Source organism: Pseudorasbora parva, chromosome 5 (genome assembly GCF_024679245.1).
Source record: "Pseudorasbora parva isolate DD20220531a chromosome 5, ASM2467924v1, whole genome shotgun sequence".
NCBI lineage: Eukaryota > Metazoa > Chordata > Actinopteri > Cypriniformes > Gobionidae > Pseudorasbora > Pseudorasbora parva.
In genome coordinates, this window is record NC_090176.1 from 17,942,633 (window position 1) to 17,967,407 (window position 24,775).

General features: G+C 37.0%; 2 protein-coding genes across 2 annotated transcripts in view; both read right to left on the bottom strand.

The window, feature by feature from the left end:
- The window catches only part of nr1i2 (nuclear receptor subfamily 1, group I, member 2), a 62,807-nt gene extending 54,504 nt beyond the window's left edge, over positions 1-8,303 (bottom strand). The window contains exon 1 of the mRNA XM_067443398.1: positions 8,008-8,303. Within this exon, the coding sequence (XP_067299499.1) occupies positions 8,008-8,010 (3 nt within the window). The 5' untranslated portion in view covers positions 8,011-8,303. The remainder of the gene's footprint in view (positions 1-8,007) is intronic.
- A 600-nt stretch (positions 8,304-8,903) lies between these two features.
- cfap91 (cilia and flagella associated protein 91) overlaps positions 8,904-24,775 on the bottom strand; it is a 33,359-nt gene continuing 17,487 nt past the window's right edge. The window contains exons 12-17 of the mRNA XM_067443400.1: positions 23,767-23,838; positions 23,536-23,682; positions 22,447-22,668; positions 18,834-18,982; positions 17,483-17,574; positions 8,904-9,926 (exon numbers count right to left, since the gene is read on the bottom strand). Coding sequence (XP_067299501.1) covers positions 9,736-9,926; positions 17,483-17,574; positions 18,834-18,982; positions 22,447-22,668; positions 23,536-23,682; positions 23,767-23,838 — 873 coding nt within the window. The 3' untranslated portion in view covers positions 8,904-9,735. The remainder of the gene's footprint in view (positions 9,927-17,482; positions 17,575-18,833; positions 18,983-22,446; positions 22,669-23,535; positions 23,683-23,766; positions 23,839-24,775) is intronic.

Here is a 24,775-nt window from a genome sequence, read left to right on the forward strand (position 1 = left end):
CAGTGCTGGGGGTCCTTCAGGACAGGTTTGGGAACCACTGGGCTAAGTGGTGATGGTGTTAATGATTTACCTCAGATATGAGCGAGAGTGAGCTTCAGTGCATCGCTCGGAATGCAGAGAATGTGCTCAGTGAAAAAAGGCACTTTTCATTTGAACTGGAGTTTAATAAAAGTTAAGCCGAAAATATGGTAGCTTATGTAGGCTATAACTGCATTTGTTTCAGAGTAATGCTATTGTTAACCCTTTTCTTTCGCTATTAATGTTTGCTGCTGCATCCTTTATGTCTATGGCTGATTTCAATTTATCAGATAAGACTTTAAATTATATGCATCTGAGGTGAAATAAGATTTTCACTTCAATAATAAGTGCTGATGCACCGCTCCTGAAGGCACTGCCGGACCGCATAGGGTTGCAGTGTGAAAGCTGTTATCCGTTAACAAGGGGAAACGTTACGGGAAAAAATAAATACGTACTGCAAACGGACTGTGTGAAACCGGCGGTAGAGGTGAGTTGCGTTGCGGATCACTAAGCAGTTCTTGAGTAATTTGTTTGAACAACAATAGAAAGACTTGTTTGCTTGCTATTATCTCATCACATTGAAGCGCCACTGATGTAAATCGGTAGAGGAAACTATTTATATTTAATACATAGGGAATTTGGGATACACTGCTGGGGTGGCAGACAATGGGTGGCAATGGTTTTTCTTAGGGTGGCAGTTGCCACCCCATGCCACCCCGGTAGATCCGCCCCTGGTTCCCACAAAAGTGAAACAGAAGCAGTAGAAATGAACGTACGGGTTTTCAGACTGTGTTGCAGGGCGAAGTCAAATCGCCAGCAGATCAGGCTGAGTTTACCCAGTCTAGTTTATAAGTAAATTTTATAATAAAGTTTATAATAAACTTCCATAAAATTTAGACACGCATCTTACTCTTACCTGACACTAATATTAAAATCATTGCTGCAGTTTCTGTGATTTGGCTCCATTTGTTAATTTTGTAATTAACATTTTTTTATTGGATGCCACAAATATTGAAATGAAAGCATGCTTAATTGCATAATATTGTAAGTAGCTAAGGTAGGTCAAAAACACATGAAGAGAAGTTTTAGGATAATACAATATCACCATTCGGACGGTATTCTGCGCTCATTTGAAATTGACGTGACATCATCTGACATGAAATTGACTCATTAAATGTAATTAATCTCATAGATGTGACTGTTGTGGTTCGTTGTCATAGCAGCACCAACTGCTGCAGTTAATGAGGTGAATTCAACTTCTTTTGTAGGGCACTAGCAATATAGTTTTATATAATTAGTTTAACAATTGTGTTATTAAAAAATATAAAAAGACCTTGAATTAAATACTGGCCTTCTGGACTTACAAAATTTTGAGCTGAAAAATATTTGAAAATTACCTATTATATCATATTACATTAGAATTAATCTATATTTAAATTACATCATGGGTGTGGCTTGTGGTCATAGCGGCACCAGCTGGTGCGGAAAATGTGGCATATTTGAGCGATTTTAAAATACTCTCCTGTTTAAATGCATATTGCCTGTCGTGCAATTTGTCTGAAGCCACTGGGGCGGCGGTGCCACCGGCTTGGACCCGTCATCGCTGCTTGCAGCTTTAATTGCCTTTAATATCTTTAAAAAAGATGATTTACATTTCATTTATACAGTAAAGACTATGCAGTGTTATTTCAAATTTCACTATTCAATTCTGAATAATGTTAGACTTAACTGAAAAAGTACACTCTCACTAGGCTTGTGAATTAGCAGAACTTGCACACAGCCACTCCAAAACTGTTCACAAGCCTATCGATTTCATTTTGATTGTCATTTGTTGAAATAAATACAAAAAATGAATGTGACCCTCTCTGATTCTCCTCCGTGGCCATATGGGAAAATGAATATTTACAATGACAACAATAAAACTTTTGGTACATTTACACGGTTCCAGAAAATAAATGGATCGACGTGTGTCAGCTTGCTGAACACAATTTTTTGTTGTTGACATTTCTACCATATGATGGCTGAAGAAGCAGCGAGCATCCAGCGTGTGACACTGTTTTCACGGTAACCAGATCAACATTGTGAACGAAATTATGAAAACATCAAATGATCGTGCAATATGGCGGTACCACCCCACCGTGCAACGTAGCTTGAAACAGCTTCACATTGTCGTATTAGCAACCCCCCCAAACAACAACGTTACGCCATTGAAAATACCACAGGTGTTCAAATCTTAAGCTCAAGTTTTAGTCTTTGATCAGAGCTGCTTTATATCTGTCATTATACTATGCATTCATTTCAGTCGACTGCACACAAGTCAACACATTCACTGCACATGTGTAAAAGCAGCTATAAAAAGTTCAAAATGCAAGGCTGAAAAAATAGAAATGTATGCAAATATTACAATGATTACAATGACATTTCTATAGAATAAATTATAACATTTACAAAAAGAACACATAAAACTGAGCCGGTGAAATATAGGCTGGTTGAAAATGTGATTATAAAATGCATCTTCTTCGCTTGATAAACCATTATTAATGTGCTGAGAAGACTTAAAAATCTTTTTAAGGATTTAATCTCTTTACAAATTTAAGGACTAAGTCATGCTGCATTCACGTGCCTTCGGAAATTTGATAATTCCCACTTCTGAAGTCGTGATTACGAGCTCATCCAATTCAGATTTTGACATGGGAGGGCATTCATGTGCAATTACCTGGGAAACCTGTATTTCCGATAGCACGTGAAGGCAGCATTACAATATGTGCTTAATAAACAAACACTGCATGGAATTGTCAGCCTGATTCTTTGAAATGTTTTGGTTTTAATTGTTTACAATTATTTACACATTCAATTAAGCACAATTTTGCTACTAAGTTATTATGAGACTATTTAGCTAGAGGCTACATAGCTTAGAGTATCGAAATGCCGAATCGAATTATAGTAATAGCATACTTCCCTTGGCTATGGGAAAAGCAACTTCACTAAATGTCCAAACAACAGAGTGCTGCTCAAAATGCATGTTCTAACTGCAACTAGGTCAACCTGTCTGAAACAGGCCAAACTGCATGAAGCATTCCTCAGATATTCAGACCAACTGAAACAGACACAAATATTGAGTTCTATAAAGTTTATAATTTTATAAACACGGTCAAGAGATATATGATTTTATATATTTTTTTAAAATTATTATTAAAATGGCTATGATGCTGGTATCACAAGAAATCAGAGAACAACCACAAACACTTGGTGAGCAAGTTAATAGAAGACCGGTCTTTTTCTACGAATTTAAAATGAATAAACAAAGAATGAAATACTAAGTTATTGCTTTTAATACGTATTGTGCTGTACGTAATTAAAATGTATTATACTTCATTATTGTGCTTTTCACACAACAAAAGATGGGTCAAAAAAAGCCATCTAGCCAATGCATCTCCTCTTTATAGACCTATTTTTATTCTTTAAGGAAAATAAAGCATAAGCAGCTATCCATCCATTCTATTCTACAACACAACGTAAGTTCAGTAAAATTGCTATTGCATTGCTACAGACTGTGTACATGACGTGTCTAAGAGAGCATACCAGCACACTGTCACAGGCTGGAGAGTCCCTTATTTGTTGGTTCATTGCAAGATCAGACTTTGATCACCCAGACTGAGCTCTGATAGAGAATTATTCCGGTTGCCGCTTTTAAAACAATCCCTCCCTCAGGTGAACTGACAGGGGAGCTGAAGCTCATTAAATATGCAAATCTTCTCCAATCCTAGCCATGGACGTTGACTTCCAAGTCTCAAGGACACACCCATCTAAACCCAGCGTTCAGGAGAGAGCCTCAAAACCAGTGTAGAAAATAGCCTATTATTAGTTATGATGTTTTTGAATGTAAAAACCATGCAAACATCATGAGTAGACCTCAGACAACAGTATAAAAAAATAAAAAAGCCAGTTCATGGCACTAGGGCTGGGCGATAAATCGATTTTATGGATTAATTCGAGTTTTTAGTTTACGACGATTTTTGTGAATGAAAATCGGTTTTCCCTTTAAAATCCGCCGACGCTCCCCTCTGGGCTCCCGTAATGGCTCAGCACTCCCCGCGCGTTTGCCACAGAGGTACACAAACAACAAGGATAGCGTCAACATTCAGTTTTTCACAGAACAATTAACAATACCCCGCTGCAAAGTGTGTTTGAAGTCTGAACGGAACCGCGCTAGACGCTATACTCATTTAAAGCTGCGCTGACACGAACGCAGCGCGAGCTCACACGGGCCAATCTCGTGACAGACACGATACACAGCGCTGGTGATCCAGTGAGAGACCGTTTAAATCAACACACCATCGCTACTGTGATCTAGTGGAAGCGGTCGGCGCACAATTCTGTTATAAACCACAGATATCAGATGAGATCAAACAGAGCTGAGCGAAGGTCAGGGGTTTCAGTCACAAATCACCAACATTCACCATGATTTACTGTAGTAAAACCACATGGATTTAATGTTGTTGTTGTCATTATTTATCTCAGGATTCGTACAACCTTTTGAGATTAAAATTCAAGCACTTTCCAATGGTTTTCAAGAGCTTCACACTTATTTGCAGCACTTCAAAGCTCTAAATATCCGATTGTAATGTTATTTTTAATGTGATGGTTTGTAAAACTAAAAGTTTAAAGGGGGTCTTGTGAAAGAAATAGTGGAATGTTTTTTTTAGTTTATTTTTTTAAAATGTGTAATCCATTTTGTAGCATTTTTATTTAAAAAAAGATATGAAATGCCCACCACTATAACCAGCAGAAGAGCACTTATTGATTTATTAGCAATTTCCACTCCCTAATGTATGTAGAAAAGTACGAAGTCACAGTCTCAGGAAAAACTAAACTTTTCTTCAAATTTTGACTAAATTACAGTAAAGTAAAGAGCTCCTTTAATAATGACTGAAGCTGTCGATCAGTTCAGTGTTAGACTATTGAAAAACAATGCTAATCTATATTTAATAAGAGCATAACATTTAAATTTTCCCAATACTTTTTTGCACATTACTGTTGTTAATAAAAGTTAATTTTATCTGCATATCAATTCATAAACCTTTGATATGTATACTGTATATTGCAAAAGATATGGTGCCCATTTATACTGTGGAATAGTTGGGGATTATTCACATGCTGAAAGTTTTGCACCCCAGGTAGGCACTTCTACCAAGCCGCAAATATTTTATTTTACCTAAACAAAATAAAGTTAAAACTTGTTTTGAACAATTTCTTTGTCATCTGCAGATTGATTTTAAGTAGGAGGGGGAAAAAATCGTTTTAAATCGTAAATCGAATTTTTGGTGAAAAAAATCGGGGATTTTTTGGGGGGGCCATATCGCCCAGCCCTACATGGCACCTTTCATTGCCATCTCACAAGTGCTGTCATGAATTGAATTAAAATTTTGAGCTGGTATTATAATAATTCGGAAGATAAATTTGAGCATCTGCACATGTTGTATTTTGATTTCATTTTTTTATTGTTACTTCTTAAAGCTATGGTTTCTTTTTTAATCTTTTTTCGAACTGCACTTTTTGAAAAAAAAAATACATTGCTGTTACTGGGGCAGTACTCTGGTACAAAACAGAAAAGGTACTAATACCTTAAAATGAACTAAAACACGCTCTCTTATGTACCTAGTATGTATATACCTAGTATGTATAATTTAGGGGTGAGTAAAGCCTAGTTCAGACTGCACGATTTTCAAACTCGTCGGGTCACTGCTCTATTCACACTGCATGACTATCTGGGGTATCATTCAGTCACTGCTGTGTTCACACTGCACGATGCTTTGACGACAGAGGAGTTCACACTGCATGACTGAACAAGAGGAAGAATCGCCAACAACTCTCTCTCTCTCTGCGGTGCGCAAACTACGTTTCCCAAACACACGTGCGATGTGACAAGTAAACAACGCGAGATCAAACATGCGTCAGACCGGAGTTCTCGCGCGTGACTTGGAATTGTTATTAAAAATGATAAACTGCACAAAGTTTGCTTCAAATTGTATGTGCGCTGATTTGTGGAGAAAAAGAAAAAAGATTATGGCGGAAGAAATTGTTGGAGAGACAGAGGGAGCCAGGATTTTGTTCTGCAAAAACAGTTTGAGGTAAATAAATAATTTTGTAATGTGCTGCTGCTGTGGCTGGATGTGCAAATGTTTGGCCTTTGTTTCTGTTTGATAGAATTGTAAATATATCTATTAAAATACTGAAATTATGCTCTATAACTCCTCCCTGAACCTCCTGCTGCCCTGTATCTCACTCTCTCATTGGCTGTCGGTGTAATTTTCAGTCAGAACGCAGTTCACACAGCAGGAGTTTGAATCGCCGACAGGTCCAGATATTTAGCATGTCAAATATCTCACCGGCGTCGGCGACTCGTCGGCGATTCTCTCTGATCGCGTCTTTGATTATTCACACTGCGTGATTGTCACTCGCGTGCACGAGCACCGATTTGCCTATGATCTCGGGCGTTTGTCGGCGATTTCACAAAACCTGTCGGCGACTCAAAATCGGGGCAAAAATCGGGCAGTGTGAACTAGGCTTAAGCTACAAAAAATTACCTTTTCACTTTTGCACCTTAAGGTGTCCCACCCCAAAGATAGCACTGTACCTTTTTCTTCTTAGAGTATGGTAATGGCATTCAGGTCAAATATCCAGGTAATTATAGTGGTGCTACTTTCATTTATTTTGTATTCGTCCACCATTTCTCTCTCTTTTCATACTAAACAATGTGAGCAAATACAGCAATTGCTTCTCATCTCTGGCTACTCTGGCAGTATGGCCTTGAAACACTTCAACATTCAATTTATGTTAAACATAAAAAGCTTTCATCAACTAAGCACAGAAGCCTCCGGGTAAAGCAAGAAAACAAACAGATTGTTTGGAAGATCAAGGGAGCAACACAAAGAGCTGAACGAGAAAGAATTTAATTGGACAGATTTTAATTGGACCTCAAAAATAAATGTTCTGCCATCATTAACCCACCCACGTTTTTCCAACTCTGCATGACTCGCTTTCTTCAAGTAAGATATTTTGAAGAGCCTGACTTCATTTGTATAGACGGAAAAAAGGAGAAGAGAAAAATCTTTGTTCCACAGAAGATTCTCCAAATTCCAAAAGTTTTGAATTCAAAGTTGAGGGTGAACTATTCCTTTAAAATGGAAGAACAGGATTGCAAATTATATTAATAGCCTAATAATAAAAACATAGCCTACCATTTTGCATCACAGCATTATTTTCTTACTAGGTTGATTTGGTCATTTGTCTTGTGAGATGATAATATATTGTGCATAGTTTGGTTGGTATAAGCAGGATAATGTAGGCTACATGTGACTAGTCAGCCTGTGTAAGGATTTTAATTTAATTTAGCCCTAAAGAGTATGTTATTATTTCTAATTACTTAGCAATATTACACAATATCACCCAAAAATAAATAACAGCACAGCTGTTGCAGAGCTCCTGCCTACATATAATTGTATATTTGCTACAGGCTCAACACATACATTACAACTTCTACTGTGTGACTGCCAATATTAATGTAGCCTATAATGTTATAATAGTGGATCAAGCTGCCACTTAATGAGCTCAAAAAAGTATCGTGATAATGAAGTACATTAATATTGACCCGGACTATAAGATAAACCGGTGAAGGGGCACTTGGTTAAAGTTAATCAACCACATGGCCGACTGGACTGACGGATACAAACAAAGTCAAGTTCTGCACAGGTGTCACAGAATGACCGCATCGCGTTATATTCAGTAGTTGAAATGACTATTATTCTGACTGTAAATCGCTTGAGTTGTCTCTTTTTATGGCACCAACAGTAGCCTACAGTACGTTAAAATCCCTTCAAACACACAACGTGCTGAAAATCATTCCATAGTTTACAAGCAGGATATCAACAGTTGTTGCCACGTCCCGCGAAACACTTTACTTTTTGTAAATATCAAAAAAGCACTTACCATGTCATATCAGCAGGACATTCACGTAATGCCTCAACATTACACAGCTCTGGCATGAATCATGTCACGGACCACGGTAGGTTTCACATTTACTGAGTTACAGTCCTGATTTTAAAACACACGTACGCACACACAACTGATCGAGGACCAACATGCACTTTTACTTCCTGGTTACAAATCAGATGTCCTGAGAAGGACACGCTTGACGGGAAAACATGTCCTAGGTTCTCGCTATAGAGACGAATGTCGCTTATTTTCCTAGTTTCCTGATAAGTCAAAAGATCGGAGCGTCTGCAGAGAGGGCAGGGAAATAGAAAAGAAAACAACCAATCAAACGCGGGGGGAAACTGAGGGTCGTATTATGTTTTTTTTTTTGTTTTTTTTACAGAAAATTATGCAACTACTCGGTATTACAGTTCGTAAAGCAGCGCTGTATTTAATCCTCAATCATTCTTATACACATTTACGGTACTTTGTTTATCTGATGGGACAATGATAATAAAATACGAAATGTAAACAAGAAGGCGATATTACAACATTGCCAATTAACACCTCTCAGTATTTAACTTAAGCAAGTATAGGCTATTAAACTGTAACCAAATAAGAACTACATAAACCTCATCTTAATTTGAGTTATTCAAGCTATAGCCTTACAACATAAATGAACAACAATTCCTCAGAAAGTAAAGCTGTCACTGGGGATGTATTCCGGATCCCCAGTGACAAGCTTTTGTAATCTTTTTTTTCCTTTTCTTTCTGAGAGCAAAAAGAACATTCTCAGAACTTTGGCTAATATTCTGGTAAGGTTCTCTCAGTTTTTTTAAACGTTACTACTTGTTAGTTTTTCATGGTTTGGAGAACATTCAAACGGCACATCCCCTTAATGTTTGCAAAATGATAATGTTCCCTTAATGTTGTCTCTGTTCACATAACGTTTTTTGAACGTTAAAATACCTGAAAATTCAGAAATAACATTTTTATAACTTAACACAGCAAAATGTTCTTTTTCCGTAATACTATACCTCAAAAGTGACAATTTTGTGTAGCAGTTATTGCATGTTCAGTTCTGTGCATTGGTTATTTAAAATAGATTATATGGATACTGTAGATAATCAAACAGAAGGCAAAGTTGCAGGAATTTGAGCTTTCATCAAATAAACACAAATGAGTTTGGAACATGTAATTAAGTGGTTTATGGTTTTTAGAAGGAACATAACATTGACAGATCCTTTTTTGAGCTATGCAAGAAAGAGTATAATTGGCGCAATAAATCTCCCTTATGTCTATCATTTCAGGAGATACAGCTCATTTCTCAGAGAGGATCTAATGGACCTTATGGTCAGAAAAAGCCACTCAGACTATCAGTGCTTAACACACATTGTTCCTATACCCATTTTGTTCCCATTAAGAAGAAAATTTATGTCTAAAAGTCTGCTTTTAAGCTATGCTGTACTACAGCGTACAGAGGAGTCTACAGCTCATGTAATTCACTGATAAATTAAATGCTGGTTTTATTGTTGTGCCTTTGGATTCAAGCTATCCTATAGTTCATTCCCTCTGTCACTCATTCTGACTTGACAAGTACAGTAGGAAAAAAAAGAGTAAAATATGATAACTAATACAAACAATTAAGAAAAATTTAATGTTTTTTAGTGCAGCCCTTGGGCTCAGCCTGTGTTTTTCATTCCTGTTATGAGTGTCTGCTGTTGGATCACTGGTCTGATTGTTTTATGCTGGTCCAGGGTCTCTAGGGGTCATGGTTCTGGGAACAGCCTCCTCTACTTGGCAGAGTATGTCATTCAGGACTGCTGAAGAGGCTCTGTCTGAGGGCAGTGGGGGCTGGGAGACTGCAGAAGATCCTGGACTGCTACTGATGATTGAGCGAGCGGCTTGGAGATGCCTTCTCTGGCTCTGGCGAACTAAAAGAGAATGAACAAAGTGTACATTTTTAAGTGGCTTTTAACTGCTGGGCAGCAACCAAAGATTAGCTCATATGTCTGTTCTGATAGAGTTGCAGAACAGAACAAACACTTCTAAATGCAAAGATAAAAGAAACCACTTCGCTTTTAGACATACACTCGCAAACTTCCCTAAGCACTTCCCCATGGGTTAATTCATGCCATCATTTTGAAGGGCTTAAGTTTATGTGGATAGACCCTCGTTCCCTCAATTTTGAAAGAGGGAGCGAGTCTACTTCCATGTACACTTCAAGCATCTCTATATCCCACAATTATTGTAATGTCACAGCAGATCGCACTCAACTGTACTGTATGATATAACTTTTTTGAGAATTATTAGCATAGTATATATTATGTCTAAATTTAATAGCATAATATTTGTAGCTACCTTATATTCACAGTCAAAGTTTATGTTGATAAAAGGTGCCCTGGAATGAGTTATGTTATTGACTGAAACAATATGTTAAATTGTTCTCTGATATCTACATAGACGGTATGTGGCTTATTTAAGGGCAAAATTGTCCAGATATAGTTTTAGAGGTCAATTTACAACCCTATAAATTGTCCCTAGGATGTAATGCTCTGTTTTTGGCTTATTTGGAAGAGTCATGAATATTAATGTTGAGCTCTGCTCTGATTGGCTTATTTCAGCAGCTCACAACTCACAGCGGTTCAGTGAAGCGGCTCGAGAGTCCTGACAGAACACAGACCGACTGAATGATACTTTAAGCAAAACATCTCAAATGGAGATTGATAAAAATGCAGCTTACTTGTTTATTGGTGTCTTCAGATCATGCGCACGCGAGAAAGAGCTCGCGTTCGCACGGTTGCCAGATAGATTGCCCAAATAGAGCTTTTCTGTGTATCTTCTCCGGTGTTTTACCTAAACATGTCCAATCTGGCAACCCGTATGATCTGAAAACATCAATAAAGAAGTAAGCTGCATTTTATCAATCTCCATTGACTATCGCTTTAACTTATATAGTGGAAAAGGTGACATTTGCTAGAAGGATCGAGTGAACGGTATCTAGGGTTGTATTTTGTAATACAAAATAATATTAACTTTTGCAATTAGACACACATTTTTTAGTTGTGTATGGTACTTGGAGTTTCCTATTGTTACTCTACTAGCATCTTGCGTCATCTAGACAATGCAGTCTTAAGAAACTTTCAATTTAATCAGAAATTGTTTAAACAGTTAGTCATTGGGTGTCTAGAAAAGCGCTATATAAATGTAATTAATTATTATTATTATAAATCACTACCGCTTGCAGGAATGTTGCCCCTTAAGACGCAGAGCGAAGCTTGCTTGAAATGGGCTGAGCAAATGAATGATTTGTTGTGGTATCCGATTAACCTCAACCATGACTGTTGACATATGACAACAGGCTCCTGCACAGCCTAAACATCACATGTGTCCTGAGAGCCGTTTTTGCTATCCTCAAGTGTCGTTTGATGATTCAGCTCTGTCATTTCCGCCTGACAGTAAAATTGTAAATGTTGGGGGCGTGCATATAAATGATCCCCAACAAGCGTCACGGTTGCTCCACCATTTTTTCAGTGGTGTTTTTGATTTACGAGATTTACATAAGAAGTAGGAGGCAATGATGTTTGAAACTCACAGTGTGATGTCCATGTACTGTACTGAACTCTTATTATTTCACCATGGCAAGGTTAATTCAATTTTTCATTCTAGGGCACCTTTAAAAATTTTTTTTTAAAAAATTCATTTGTGTAATTCATTTTCTCCAACAGCTCATATACCTATAGGATTTTATATATTTTCTGCAACAACTTATATGCATATAGATTGTTGCATAAAACTAATTAAAACATAAGATAAAGGGGGTTTAAATAATAAATGAGTTCCATAGTGAATTTCAAGTGATCAAGGGCTTAGTGCATTCCATTTCAACCTTTTGCATGAGTTCCACCAGTAGTGGGCACTTGTGCAATGTAAGCAATGATGCACATCCAAGTCTACCAGACGAAGGGGAGTTAGTGAGTGGCCCTATCCCAAATGGCACAATTCATGTGCACTTTTCGGTCTAGTTCACAAATTTCACAAAATTGCGAACTCATAGGAAGGCAGCGGGACAGGCACCCTAAACAGTTGACATTTGCGAACACAAAAACAGAATGACGAATATTGTCTTGCAACTTTTACTGAGAGAAAACACATCTTATCAGTATGTTTTGTGAAAGTTTCCTGATCAGAGCTAGAGCTTGACCAACTCCAACCTTGAAGAAAATGTGTATCTCTGTGTGTGTTAGTATCCTTTGTTACAGGTCCTGACTTCTGTGAGGTGAACAACTGAACAAGGTGAGATGAAATGGCCATCTTCCAGACAAAAAAGGCACATAGAAACACTGATAAGGGACCATGGTGGGTCACTTTGTGCCTAAAGCAGCGGGACTTTTATTATGACGGGACACAGTCGCCGGCGCCATTTCCGCTTTTCCAGTCCTGAGTATGAGGTAACGCAGCTCTGTTCAACATATCAAATACATTTAAGTGTAATTAAAATTATGTTATGATATTACTCTGTTTGTTTGCTCAGCGGCTACTGTGTTTCACACTGCTAAGAGTAAAGCGCTTTTGCAGAATAAAACCAGAAACCGAGGGTAACGCCGATATGACGCAATTGACAGGCGACTCCCTCAGACGTAGCAGTCCTTGGTTAAAATATCAAATTTTCTCACAATTTACAAATAGTTGGAAACATTTGGGATATTGTAAGAACTCAACTGAACAAAATATATAACACTGGCCTGGTGGTCTTTGGATATTTTACTTCAAAAAAATACTACATAGTGCACCTTTAAGTCTGAATCTTTAGGTTCAGTGTTAAAGGTCCCGTTCTTCGCGTGTTTTCAAAGCTTTGATTATGTTTACAGTGTGCAATATAACATGAGTTCATGTTTCGCGTGTAAAAAAACACAGTATTTTCACACAATTTACTTATCTGTACAGCGCTGTTTCCTCTGTCCTAAAAACGGCCTGATGATTTCCTTGTTCTATGAAGTCCCTCCTTCATAAATACATAACGAGTTCTGATTAGGCCAGCGCTTCCCGTGTTGTGATTGGACAGCAGCTTAGCGCACTTTGCCCGGAAAGGTCCCGCCTCTTCTCCACTTGGGAGAGCAACAAGACCACGCCCCCTTTTTTGTGTGTACTTGTGGGTGGAGGATTAGTCAACAAACGGTTCTAGTGACGTCATTACATCCCTGCACTTCCTGCTGTAGTCCAAACCGTCCGTTCGCTGTAGGCTTTGAAAGGGAACTTCTGTTAAATAAAATATCTCGCTTGGGATTGAACTTTGAGCTTTATAATTTTACAGGTATTATTTATGCTCTAACAGCAACATTAAACACTAACTAAAGTTTGAAAGATGGAATCGGAGAACAGGACCCTTAAGAATGCCAACGTAACCCTAAGCAGACCAGGACTAAAAACGAAATTAGGGAAAATTACAGGGTGCGTCTCAATGAGATCCCAAGTTCAGTAATTAGGGCATTGATCAGGGAGTCTGCCATTTTAAAGGCTGTCTCAAACATTCACTCCCTGAAATATCCCAAAATGCATCTCAAAAATCCAGGGAGCACTAATGCTCACTATGCTCCCTTACCAGATATTACATCACATTTCTGAAGTGCAAAACCTAAAATATGTAACCAGCTCTACTCAACCTGCTCTGAGATTGGGGGTCTCCGGAGTGGGAGGTCGGGCCTACATCGGTTACAAACGTGTGACCCAACTCAATCAATATAATGAAATGCGATAGTAGATTTGAAAAGTAAACTATTTTTATGTCATCATAACAACACATCAGTTTTGTTGTACAAAATACTGATTCATGAGTTTGGAAGCTGATTGAGACTGTATTGTATTGATTGTATCTGATGCCCAGATACTTTTATGGCAGAAAAAGAACAAGAAAAGCAAACTTAGCTATGTCAACTATAGGAGATTAAATAAAAATCAACTATATATAGGGTTAATTACATATATCAGGAGTGGTGTTTTGGCACTAATTCATCAGCACTTTGAAAAAGTAGCCTAGTTGCACAGAAGCCAACATGGACAGGTTGTGTAACATGCCCTGATCCTCAAACCACAAGAAATACTGGTTGTACAAATTGATGGTATTTTAAACTGTGTATAAATATTTAACAATTATTGTTACACTTACTATTATATTAATATTATTAATCTAAAATAATTTCAGTTGAATTTAGGGGCATTTTGTTTATTTTCATATAGTTTTTTGAGTCGCCAGTTGATGTCTCATAGCTTCTAAATAAAATTGCACGGTTAGATCATAAGTTAAACAATGATCAATTTTAGAAAAATGTATGCAGTGTGGTTTCAAGTAAAAGTCAGGCTCACAATAGAGTGGTTGTTATGACAGCTTACTTTGACGATGGTCCTCGTTTTTCCAGTTGAAATGTCACAAAAAGATAAAATATCCTTAAAAGTCTATTGAAAAGTAATGAATCATACCTTCTAAATGCCACGATCTTAGTGGGAGACTCTGATAATTGTCACTTTGTTGTTTCATTATAAAAGCACCATTAATGATTTAGATGACTAGACGATCACTTTCGCATTCCTTTCTGATCATACACTTATACTGCATGGAAAGAGTTGACATTCTTCTGCTTTTCATATGGAATTGAAGGGCATGCAGTTGTAAATGAATGAGAGGAAGGTAATTTAGGCAGAGGTGGACAAAGTACACAACTCTATTACTTGAGTAAAAGTAAAAGTACTAATGGTCAAATATTACTCCGTTACAAGTGAAAGTTGTACAAATAGATTTTTACTCAAGTAAAAGTACAGAAGTATTTGTTTTCAAAAGTACTTAAGTATAAAAGTAAATTTCCTTTTTTATGCCAATGCATTATTTCATTATTGTTGTATAAATGCACACTGTCATCATGGTTTAAGCCAGTCAGTGATGCTTCATCTGACGTACTACCATACGACTAACTTAAACTAATTTAAATACTTGTTTATAAGTTACAAAGCTCTTTACAAAGCTGATGTCACTTTAAGGCCGAATGCACGGATCCAATACACTGATACACTTCTGATACTCTCCCAACTTTACTCTTCTCTTTCTCCCAGACGTTTATATTTTTAATATTTTATAAGGGGTGCAAACACTTGTGCCTAAGAACCGTCTTCCTACATTTTGCTATGAACTGATCAGTGTTCAAAAAAAGTTGGGGAAATGTATATGACTGATAAATGAGTGATTCCTGATAGACTGTCTGAAATAACAACAACAAAAAAACCTTTTAAAGAAGGAAAAAATCATCCACCGACTCTCAGAGCTGGTACAGAAACGACTTTCGACCTAGATAGAAATGTAGTGGAGTAAAAAGTACGATATTTGTCTTCCAAATGTAGTGAAGTAAAAGTCATAATTTTCCAGAAAAAATAATACTCCAGTAAAGTACAGATACACAAAAAGTGTACTTAAGTACAGTACTCAAGTAAATGTACTTAGTTACTGTCCACCTCTGAATTTAGGTGAGCTATCCCTTTATGTCAACAGATATGAATTTATATGTTATGTTGTTTATAGGAAATTGCAAACAACATAACATTTCACCAGTCATTTGCTGTATGTAGAATAATTGCTGTATGTAGAATAATTTATTCTTTCATTCTCTGTATAAAGTCATGTGGTCATTGAATTTGTAGGACAGGATCTTTTCTGTACAGCAGCAAACAATTGGGAAAGATGTGGCAAATTAAAAAACGAACCATGAGAAATACCACAGATAATTCATTAAATGTACACAGAGCGCATGACTCCCACTGTGATACACGCACACAGTGTTCACATGTCAAGCTCACAGGTCATTAAAAGGTCAAGCTTAACAAATAAGGTCAGGTGACAATTTATGCATGAAAAGCTAGAAAAAGATCTTCATTAGGCTTTTCAAATCTTTTACGACATTAATGGAGCGCACCACATCAGGAGGTTAGTCAATAAACTGAAATGCTATGTAGCCTGAGAAGCAGTGTTCCTTTTTGAATATGGCTTTGTTCTCTACTTTTGTGTGGTCTGCAACCTCAAAAAAATTGGCCATGACTTCAGGCTTCATATTTATAGGTCTTAGCAATGAATGACCAAAACAGGACAATGTTATAGTATATGTATCCTCATATCACCCGACCTCAAGATAAAGTACTTTACAGTTTATAATGTTTCAAATCCAGATTATAGACTGAACCCAAGATCAACAGTAGCCTAATGATTTATTTTTCTGATGGAATGGTTCTACTTGCAATGTTCATGTTTTCAATCAATTAATTTATATTCACATCTACATACACACATACATATACACTGATCTGGCATAACATTATGACCACCTAATATTGATTAGAACATCCCACAGGTGCTCGACTGGATTGAGATTTGGGGAATTTGGAGGCAAGTCAACAGCTCAAACTTATTGTTGTGCTCCTCAAACCATTCCTGAACTGTTTTTGCTTTGTGGCAGGGCACATTATCCTGCTGAAAGAGGCCACAGCCACCAGAGAAAATCCTTAGGTAGGTGGTGGATGTCAAAATAACCACATAAATCCACATGGATGGCAGGACCCGAGGTTTCCCAGCCGAACATTGCCCAAAGCATCACACTGCCATTTTGCCTTCTTCCCATAGTACGTCACATAGTGCATGTGTTCCCCAGGTAAGCAACACACGCACCCTGCCATGCACATGATGTAAAAGAAAACATGATTCATCAGAACAGGCTACCTACTTCCATTGCTCCCTGGTCCAGTTCTGATGCTCCCGTCCCACTGTTGGTGCTTTCGGTGGTGGACAGGGGTCAGCATGGGCACCCTGACTGGTCTGCGTCTATGCAGCCCCATACGCAACAAACTGCAATGCTCACTGTATTCTGACACCTTTCTATCAGAACCAGCATTAACTTTTTGAGCAATTTCAGCTATAGTAGCTCATCTGTTTGATCGGACCACACGGGTCAACCCAACGTGCATCAATGCCAACGTGCATCAATGAGCCTTGGCCGCCCACTATCCTGTCGCCGGTGGACCACTGTTCCTTCCTTGGACTACTTTTGATAGATAATGACCACTGCAGACTTAGGAAAACCCCACTGTGCTGCAGTTTTGGAGAAGCTCGTCTAGACAAATCCTTATGCTTTCTCATTCTTCCTGCTTCTAACACATCAACTTTGAGGACATAATCAGTGTTATTCACATCTCTCAGTGATCACAATGTTATGCCTGATTGGTGTGATTAGTGTGACACTAAAAGGTTTTCATGTGGAAATTACACCCCTTTAAATTTCTCCTAATAAGATTGGAACATACAGTATAGCATGAGTTGAGTTTTATGGTACATTCTGTTCCTTAAATCCTTTTCATGCTTTGTTTAAATGGCATGAGGGGGAGAATATAATGACAATAAGGACTAATTTGCCTTGGCCTGTATTTTACTGATTATCTGACTGCTTGAATAACCCACCTCTTTCTCTGACATCAATCTTCTGGACCTCAGGAATGAGGAATCTATAGACCAGTTCTGCCACAATCTCCTCTGACTGCTGACTGTTCCTCCTGCACGTATACACAGACCAAGAAAGACACAACACAGGCCGATTAGAGCGAATTCATTCTGTTTATGAACAAGAAAATGGTCTGTCTAAAACAATGCATGCTAGCAGTCTCACGAAGGAAATGTAACAATGATCTTTGTAACTTGGTCATACAACTAATTTATTTATGTCTGCAAGTGTACAGTGTCTGATTCTAGTGACTTCCTTCAGCTGTGCTGTCACATCTGACAGCCATAATTTATTATTTATTGAGGGAAGGAATGTGTCGACATACAGTAGATGTTTTTTGTCATGCATATTTCATATTTCTTAGGCTGTAACTTTGAGGTTTTTTTTACAGGCAGAGCACAATGGGTGGAAGTCACCCTGAAGCCAAATCAAAGCATGGCTTTGTATATTTTATTTTCAGGACTTTCTGAAAGCGGAAATGAGTCATATGTACACTTTACATGCATATGTTTTTGGATTGTTTTTATCAAGGTCTCTAGTTCATATTGACTGTCTTTACTAAATGCTCAAATACAGAATGAATGTATAAAATAATAAAGTTAAGTCACTTTTAAGTCAACTTCTTTACGTCTATTCCCATGTGATTCATCCATCCTTGGCATCTCACCAATGATTATGAATATAATAACACCTCTGACATATGCAACTGTTAGAGACAAACATGTCTTATAGCCTTCGAATGACAGTACAGGGCTGACAGAATCTTTTCAATGTATTGAAAAGAGTGCATTTTGTATCACTGTTCTTCAGGAAGGTTCAGTGTCAAGTGTTTTGTTGTTTGGGCAGTTTGAATGATTTGTACCCTGCTGAAGATACAAGCATGATTATAAGAGTTTGTGGTTCATTGATATCAATAAACAATTTTACTGCAAAAAATACTCTTCTTACTTAGTAATTTTGTCATGTTTCTAGTCTAAAAAAAATTAAAATTAAAATTAAAAAATTATATTTATACACACACATATATATATATATATATATATATATATATATATATATATATATCTATATATATATATATATATGCAAAAGCAAAATTTTGCTTATTTTAAGAAAAAACTTTATTTTAATTTTATTTTCAAGAAAATAAGAAAAAAATATCGTATTGCATTTTCCTTATATAGTAAATGCAATTTTTTCCATTAAACAAGAAAAAATACTAAATAAGAACAGCATTTTTTTCAGTGTTAGTTCTTTGAGTTAGATCTTCAAACTTGTTTAACGGCATAGAATTCAAGAATAGAAACACACATCTCCTCCATGGCATAGGTGATGTTGTTCAGCTCCTCAGCTTTACGGTGTATCTCCTCTCTGGCCTGGGCATCAGCTGTTTGGTTAATGGAGCCCAGGATGACATCCTCCAGGTACATGTCTACTGTGTTTTGGTGCACCTTGACAACCTGATTCAAAAATATATACAGATAGACAAGAGACCTCTGACAGAAGAAGATTACAAAGCCGCTGGTTCTAGTACAAAATTAAAATGTTTACAATATGACTAGGACAAACATTAAAACATATATTAGTTGAAGTATGATTGCATTGTGATATTAGAATTTTATGGAAAAATAAATAAATTATATATATATATATATATATATATATATATATATATATATATATATATATATATATATATATATATATATATATATATATATATATATATATATCACACACAGTGCCTTGCAAGTATTCGGCCCCCTTGAACTTTGCGACCTTTTGCCACATTTCAGGCTTTAAACATAAAGATATGAAACTGTAATTTTTTTGTGAAGAATCAACAACAAGTGGGACACAATCATGAAGTGAAACGAAATTTATTGGATATTTCAAACTTTTTTAACAAATCAAAAACTGAAAAATTGGCAGTGCAAAATTATTTGGCCCCCTTAAGTTAATACTTTGTAGCGCCACCTTTTGCTGCGATTAAAGCTGTAAGTTGCTTGGGGTATGTCTCTATCAGTTTTGCACATCGAGAGACTGAAATGTTTGCCCATTTCTCCTTGCAGAAAAGCTCGAGCTCAGTGAGGTCAGTTCTTTCCACAGATTCTCGATTGGATTCAGGTCTGGGCCCTCATTTATCAAGGGTGCGTACGCACAGTTCTGTGCGTAGTGAGTGCGTAAGAACAGTTTCACGCAAAGTGTGGGATTTACCAACTTGTACTTATACGTAGAAATGTGTGTAAATATAAGCACACCTCTGAGCATGCTTACGCAGAGAATCTAGTGGTAGAACAGCGATACTACACATGAAACAGCATGTAAAGGATTACTTCAGCAATTAACCCTTACGCAACAAAAATATATTTCTCAATATATTAGTTGACAATATATTTCTCAATATATTAGTTGACAATATATTTCATGTGTCTCCATATATTGTGAAATTTACATGGTAATATATCATATGATATATTATATAATAATATTATTATATATGCAAGTTATATATTGCAATATATTTTTGTTTCGTAAGGGAACATATGGCTTTGTATCAGTAGAAACCTGGGAGTATATTCGAATGATCATGCTAAATTTATTTGACACTAAATTTATATATATATATATATATATATATAATATAAAATTAGGCATTGTGTTCAAAATGACTATATATCTTTATCTATAGATAGATAGATAGATAGATAGATAGATAGATAGATAGATAGATAGATAGATAGATAGATAGATAGATAGATAGATAGATAGATAGATAGATAGAACCTTACTGAAATCCTCAACAAGCTAAAATAAAATGGGGCTTGCATGCTATCGCCAGATTTCCAAACAGAATTGGAGCCACAGACTGCACCCACATCGCCATAAAAGCACCATCATAAACCAACAAATTTAATTATGTAAATAGAAAAGTGTTTCATTCTGTTTTCTGCTAGACAAATAATAATTTGTGTTTTAAATTTGTTGTTGTTGTTAAACGTTATTGTCGTCAACGTCAAAATGATTGACTCATTTTGTGTTTGTGGAGTTCCTCTTTTTGCCATAACTGCGGTGAGGGGAAAAAAAAAATCTCGTGATTTTTAAAGGGATGTGTTGTCACCATATATGGTTCATTGGAGGCGTTTCTGAATGCTAATGACTGTGAACGTGAACGAGCATGGCACTTACGCACATGTGGGATTTATCAACAACGATTGCTTACTCATGTGCGTAAGAACTGTGTACGCATGTTTGATAAATACGGATTTTCTTGTACTTAGACACATTCTAAATTTCAGTCGTACGACGAAATATAGAACCTTTTCTACGCACTGTTGATAAATGAGGGCCCTGGACTTTGACTTGGCCATTCTAACACCTGGATATGTTTATTTTTGAACCATTGTAGATTTTGTTGTTTTGCATCATTGTCTTTTTGGAAGACAAATCTCCGTCCCAGTCTCAGGTCTTTTGCAGACTCCATCAAGTTTTCTTCCAGAATGGTCCTGTATTTGGCTCCATCCATCTTTCCATCAATTTTAACCATCTTCCTTGTCCCTGCTGAAGAAAAGCAGCCCCAAACCATGATGCTTTCACCACCATGTTTGACAGTGGGGATGGTGTGTTCAGGGGGATGAGCTGTGTTGCTTTTACCCCAAACATAACGTTTTGCATTGTTGCCAAAAAGTTATTTTGGTTTCATCTGACCAGAGCACCTTCTTCCACATGTTTGGTGTGTCTCCCAGGTGGCTTGTGGCAAACTTTAAACGACACTTTTTATGGATATCTTAAAGAAATGGCTTTCTTCTTGCCACACTTCCAGAAAGGCCAGATTTGTGCAGTATACGACTGATTGTTGTCCTATGGACAGAGTCTCCCACCTCAGCTGTAGATCTCTTCAGTTCATCCAGAGTGATCATGGGCCTCTTGGCTGCATCTCTGATCAGTCTTCTCCTTGTATGAGCTGAAAGTTTAGAGGGACGGCCAGGTCTTGGTAGATTTGCAGTGGTCTGATACTCCTTCCATTTGAATATTATCGCTTGCACAGTGCTCCTTGGGATGTTTAAAGCTTGGGAAATCTTTTTGTATCCAAATCCGGCTTTAAACTTCTCCACAATATATCTCGGACCTGCCTGGTGTGTTCCTTGTTCTTCATGATGCTCTCTGGGCTTTAAACGGACCTCTGAGACTATCACAGTGCAGGTGCATTTATACGGAGACTTGATTACACACAGGTGGATTCTATTCATCATCATTAGTCATTTAGGTCAACATTAGATCATTCAGAGATCCTCACTGAACTTCTGGAGAGAGTTTGAGGCACTGGAAGTAAAGGGGCCGAATAATTTTGCACGCCCAATTTTTCAGTTTTTGATTTGTTAAAAAAGTTTGAAATATCCAATATTTTTCGTTCCACTTCATGATTGTGTCCCACTTGTTGATTCTTCACAAAAAATTACAGTTTCATATCATTATGTTTGAAGCCTGAAATGTGGCAAAAGGTTGCAAAGTTCAAGGGGGCCGAATATATATATATATATATATAAAACTGTTAATACAATTTAGAAACATGTTAGCAACATGTTAAAACGTGTTAACAGTTTTAATGAACTAGTATATTTCTGGGATGACAAAGCTGACTTTTCATCATCAATACTCAATGTTTTATGCATTACAGTTTTATTTATTACTCGATGGAATACATCATTGTTGCTCAATAAACTTTTTGTATTTTCAATGTTGAAAACAGTTGTTACTTTGTTTGTAATTTAATAGAAAGTTGAAATTTTGTAACATTAAAAGTGTCTTTACTGTCACTTTTGGTCAATTTCATGTGTCATTGACCCATACTTGTGAACGGTATGTCCAAGGGATTTTTTTGGGGCGGAAAAAAGAGCACATTGTTAACTGATGTTTTAGTGACCTGTTTAAATATCTCATCCTCCTCTCTGCGTCTCCTTTCCTCTATCTGCCGCCTTCCGCTCTCCTCAGCCTCACGAATACGCCGATCTCTCTCAGCCAATAGCGTGAAGGCATGGATTCGCCTTTCCTCCTGCAGCCGGACCAGTTCCTTAGACAAAAAGTCCAGCATGTCAACGATCACTCCCCCAGACAGGCCAGCTATACAGGACTCAATCTGACACACCTGAGAGAAAGACAGTGGGGGAGGAATTAAGAAGTTTTATTACTGAGTTATTATACATTTATTATAGTTAATTCATACATCATTGCATTGTTCAAAGTGACTGTGATTTATACCACAAACACTATTATTTAAAAGACTCAAACATATTTTTAATATATAGATTTTTCTCCTGCGATTAAAAAAAAAGAGACTTAAATGTATGATATGCTGCTATTCATGACTTTTTAATCAATTTATGTCATTAATGACTCACCCTAATGTTGTTCCACACCCGTAAGAATGAATTTTGTTCATCTTCAGAACACAGTTTAAGATATTTTTTATTTAGTCAGAGAGCCTGTCTAATTGTATGCACACTATACTGTCCATGTCCAGAAGGAGAATAAAAACATCATCAAAGTAGTCCATATGTGACATCAGTGGGTTAATTAGAATCTCTTGAAGCATCGAAAATACATTTTGGTCCAAAAATAACAAAAACTACGACTTTATTCAGCATTCCCTTTTTTTCAATCCTCAACTAAAGATTCTTACGAGTGTGGAACGACATTAACTTCATTTTTGGGTGAACTAACACTTTAAGATCCGACTGTAATGATCAGTGACTTTGTTAAAAATAGCTTACAGTAGTTTTAATAATTTTTACTGGTGGGGTGGAGAGTTCTGAAAATTATGACAAAATATATAAATATAATTTTCATAGTACAAAAAATCTGACACTTCATTACATGACCCATAAGAAGCCATGGAAGCCTGAAAATATCAGTGGTAAATGTTACTGAGGGAAGTATGCAGTATCTGTCAAAGTTCACAAGGGACAGTTGGTGCTTATTATCATATCTGAAGCATTTATATCTCCGGTCTTACTCTGTCAGACTCGATGACTCTCTGCTTCTGCAAGGCGAGTGTGACCTGTTTTTCTGCTTCCTTCTTGTCCTGTTCCTCCTCCTGTAGTGCGTGGGTGGTACGCAGTTCTTGGATCAGTTCCAAACGTTTCTCTTTTCCCTCGAACATCTGACAACCATGAAACGCTGTTATCCATTCACATCAACAACTACACAAGACATCAGTTAGAAAACATGTTCCACCAAGCTTTACCTGATTCTGGGTGGATCTTCCTCGAAAAACTTTCTGCAGAAAGATGATAGCCAGCTCCCTTTCCTCGTCTCCCTGTTATAGATATATTGATATCTCAGAATGATAAATACGATATAGAAGAATGACGTAATACATGATACAAAAGTAAATGTCCACACATATATACCACAGTTCAAAAGTTTTGGTCCAGTAAGATTTTCTAAAGTTTTTTTAAAAGAAGTCTCCTATGCTCACCAACGCTGCATTTATTGTTTAATTAAAATTAAAAAAACACAGTAAAAACTGTAACATTGTGCATTATTTTTACAATGCTATTTGAATATATTTGAATATTTAATATATTTCTGTGATGACAAAGCTGAATTTTCAGCATCATTGCCCCAGTCTTCAGTGTCACTTGATCCATCAGAAATCATTCTAATATGCTGATTTGCAGCTTAATAAACATTTATTATTATGAATTATTACATTTTGTGGAAACGTGATAATTTATTTGATGCATAGAAAGTTCAAAAGAACAGTGTGGCAAGCAGCGGGGCGAGGGACCGTGAGAGCGGGACGGTGACGAGTGCTAATGAGTGCCAGCTGCGTGCCACACCGGTCTCGTCTCGCGGCCAAGTGACGGGAGCATAAAAGGAGGAGCGAAGGCAGCGGAAGACGAGAGAGGACCAGGCCTGGATTTTATGTTATGGTTTGTTTACGTTTTGTTGTGTGTGTGGGCAGTTGTCTGTGAGGGCAGTTGTCTGTGAGGGGCTGCCCGCTGTTTACTTTCGTTTTGTTTATTTATTTGGAAATTAAAGTTTGTTGAATGTTCGCCGGTTCCTGCCTCCTTCCTTCCCACCTAAGAACTGTTACAAACAGCATTTGTTTAAAATAGAAAACTTTATAACTGTCATTATAAGTGTCTTTATAATGAAAAAAAGTATTAATTTCCTTCACAAAAAATACATATACCCAAAACTTTTGAATAGTAGTGTATGTCTCCTTTAGTATCTTCAGACCTTTGACA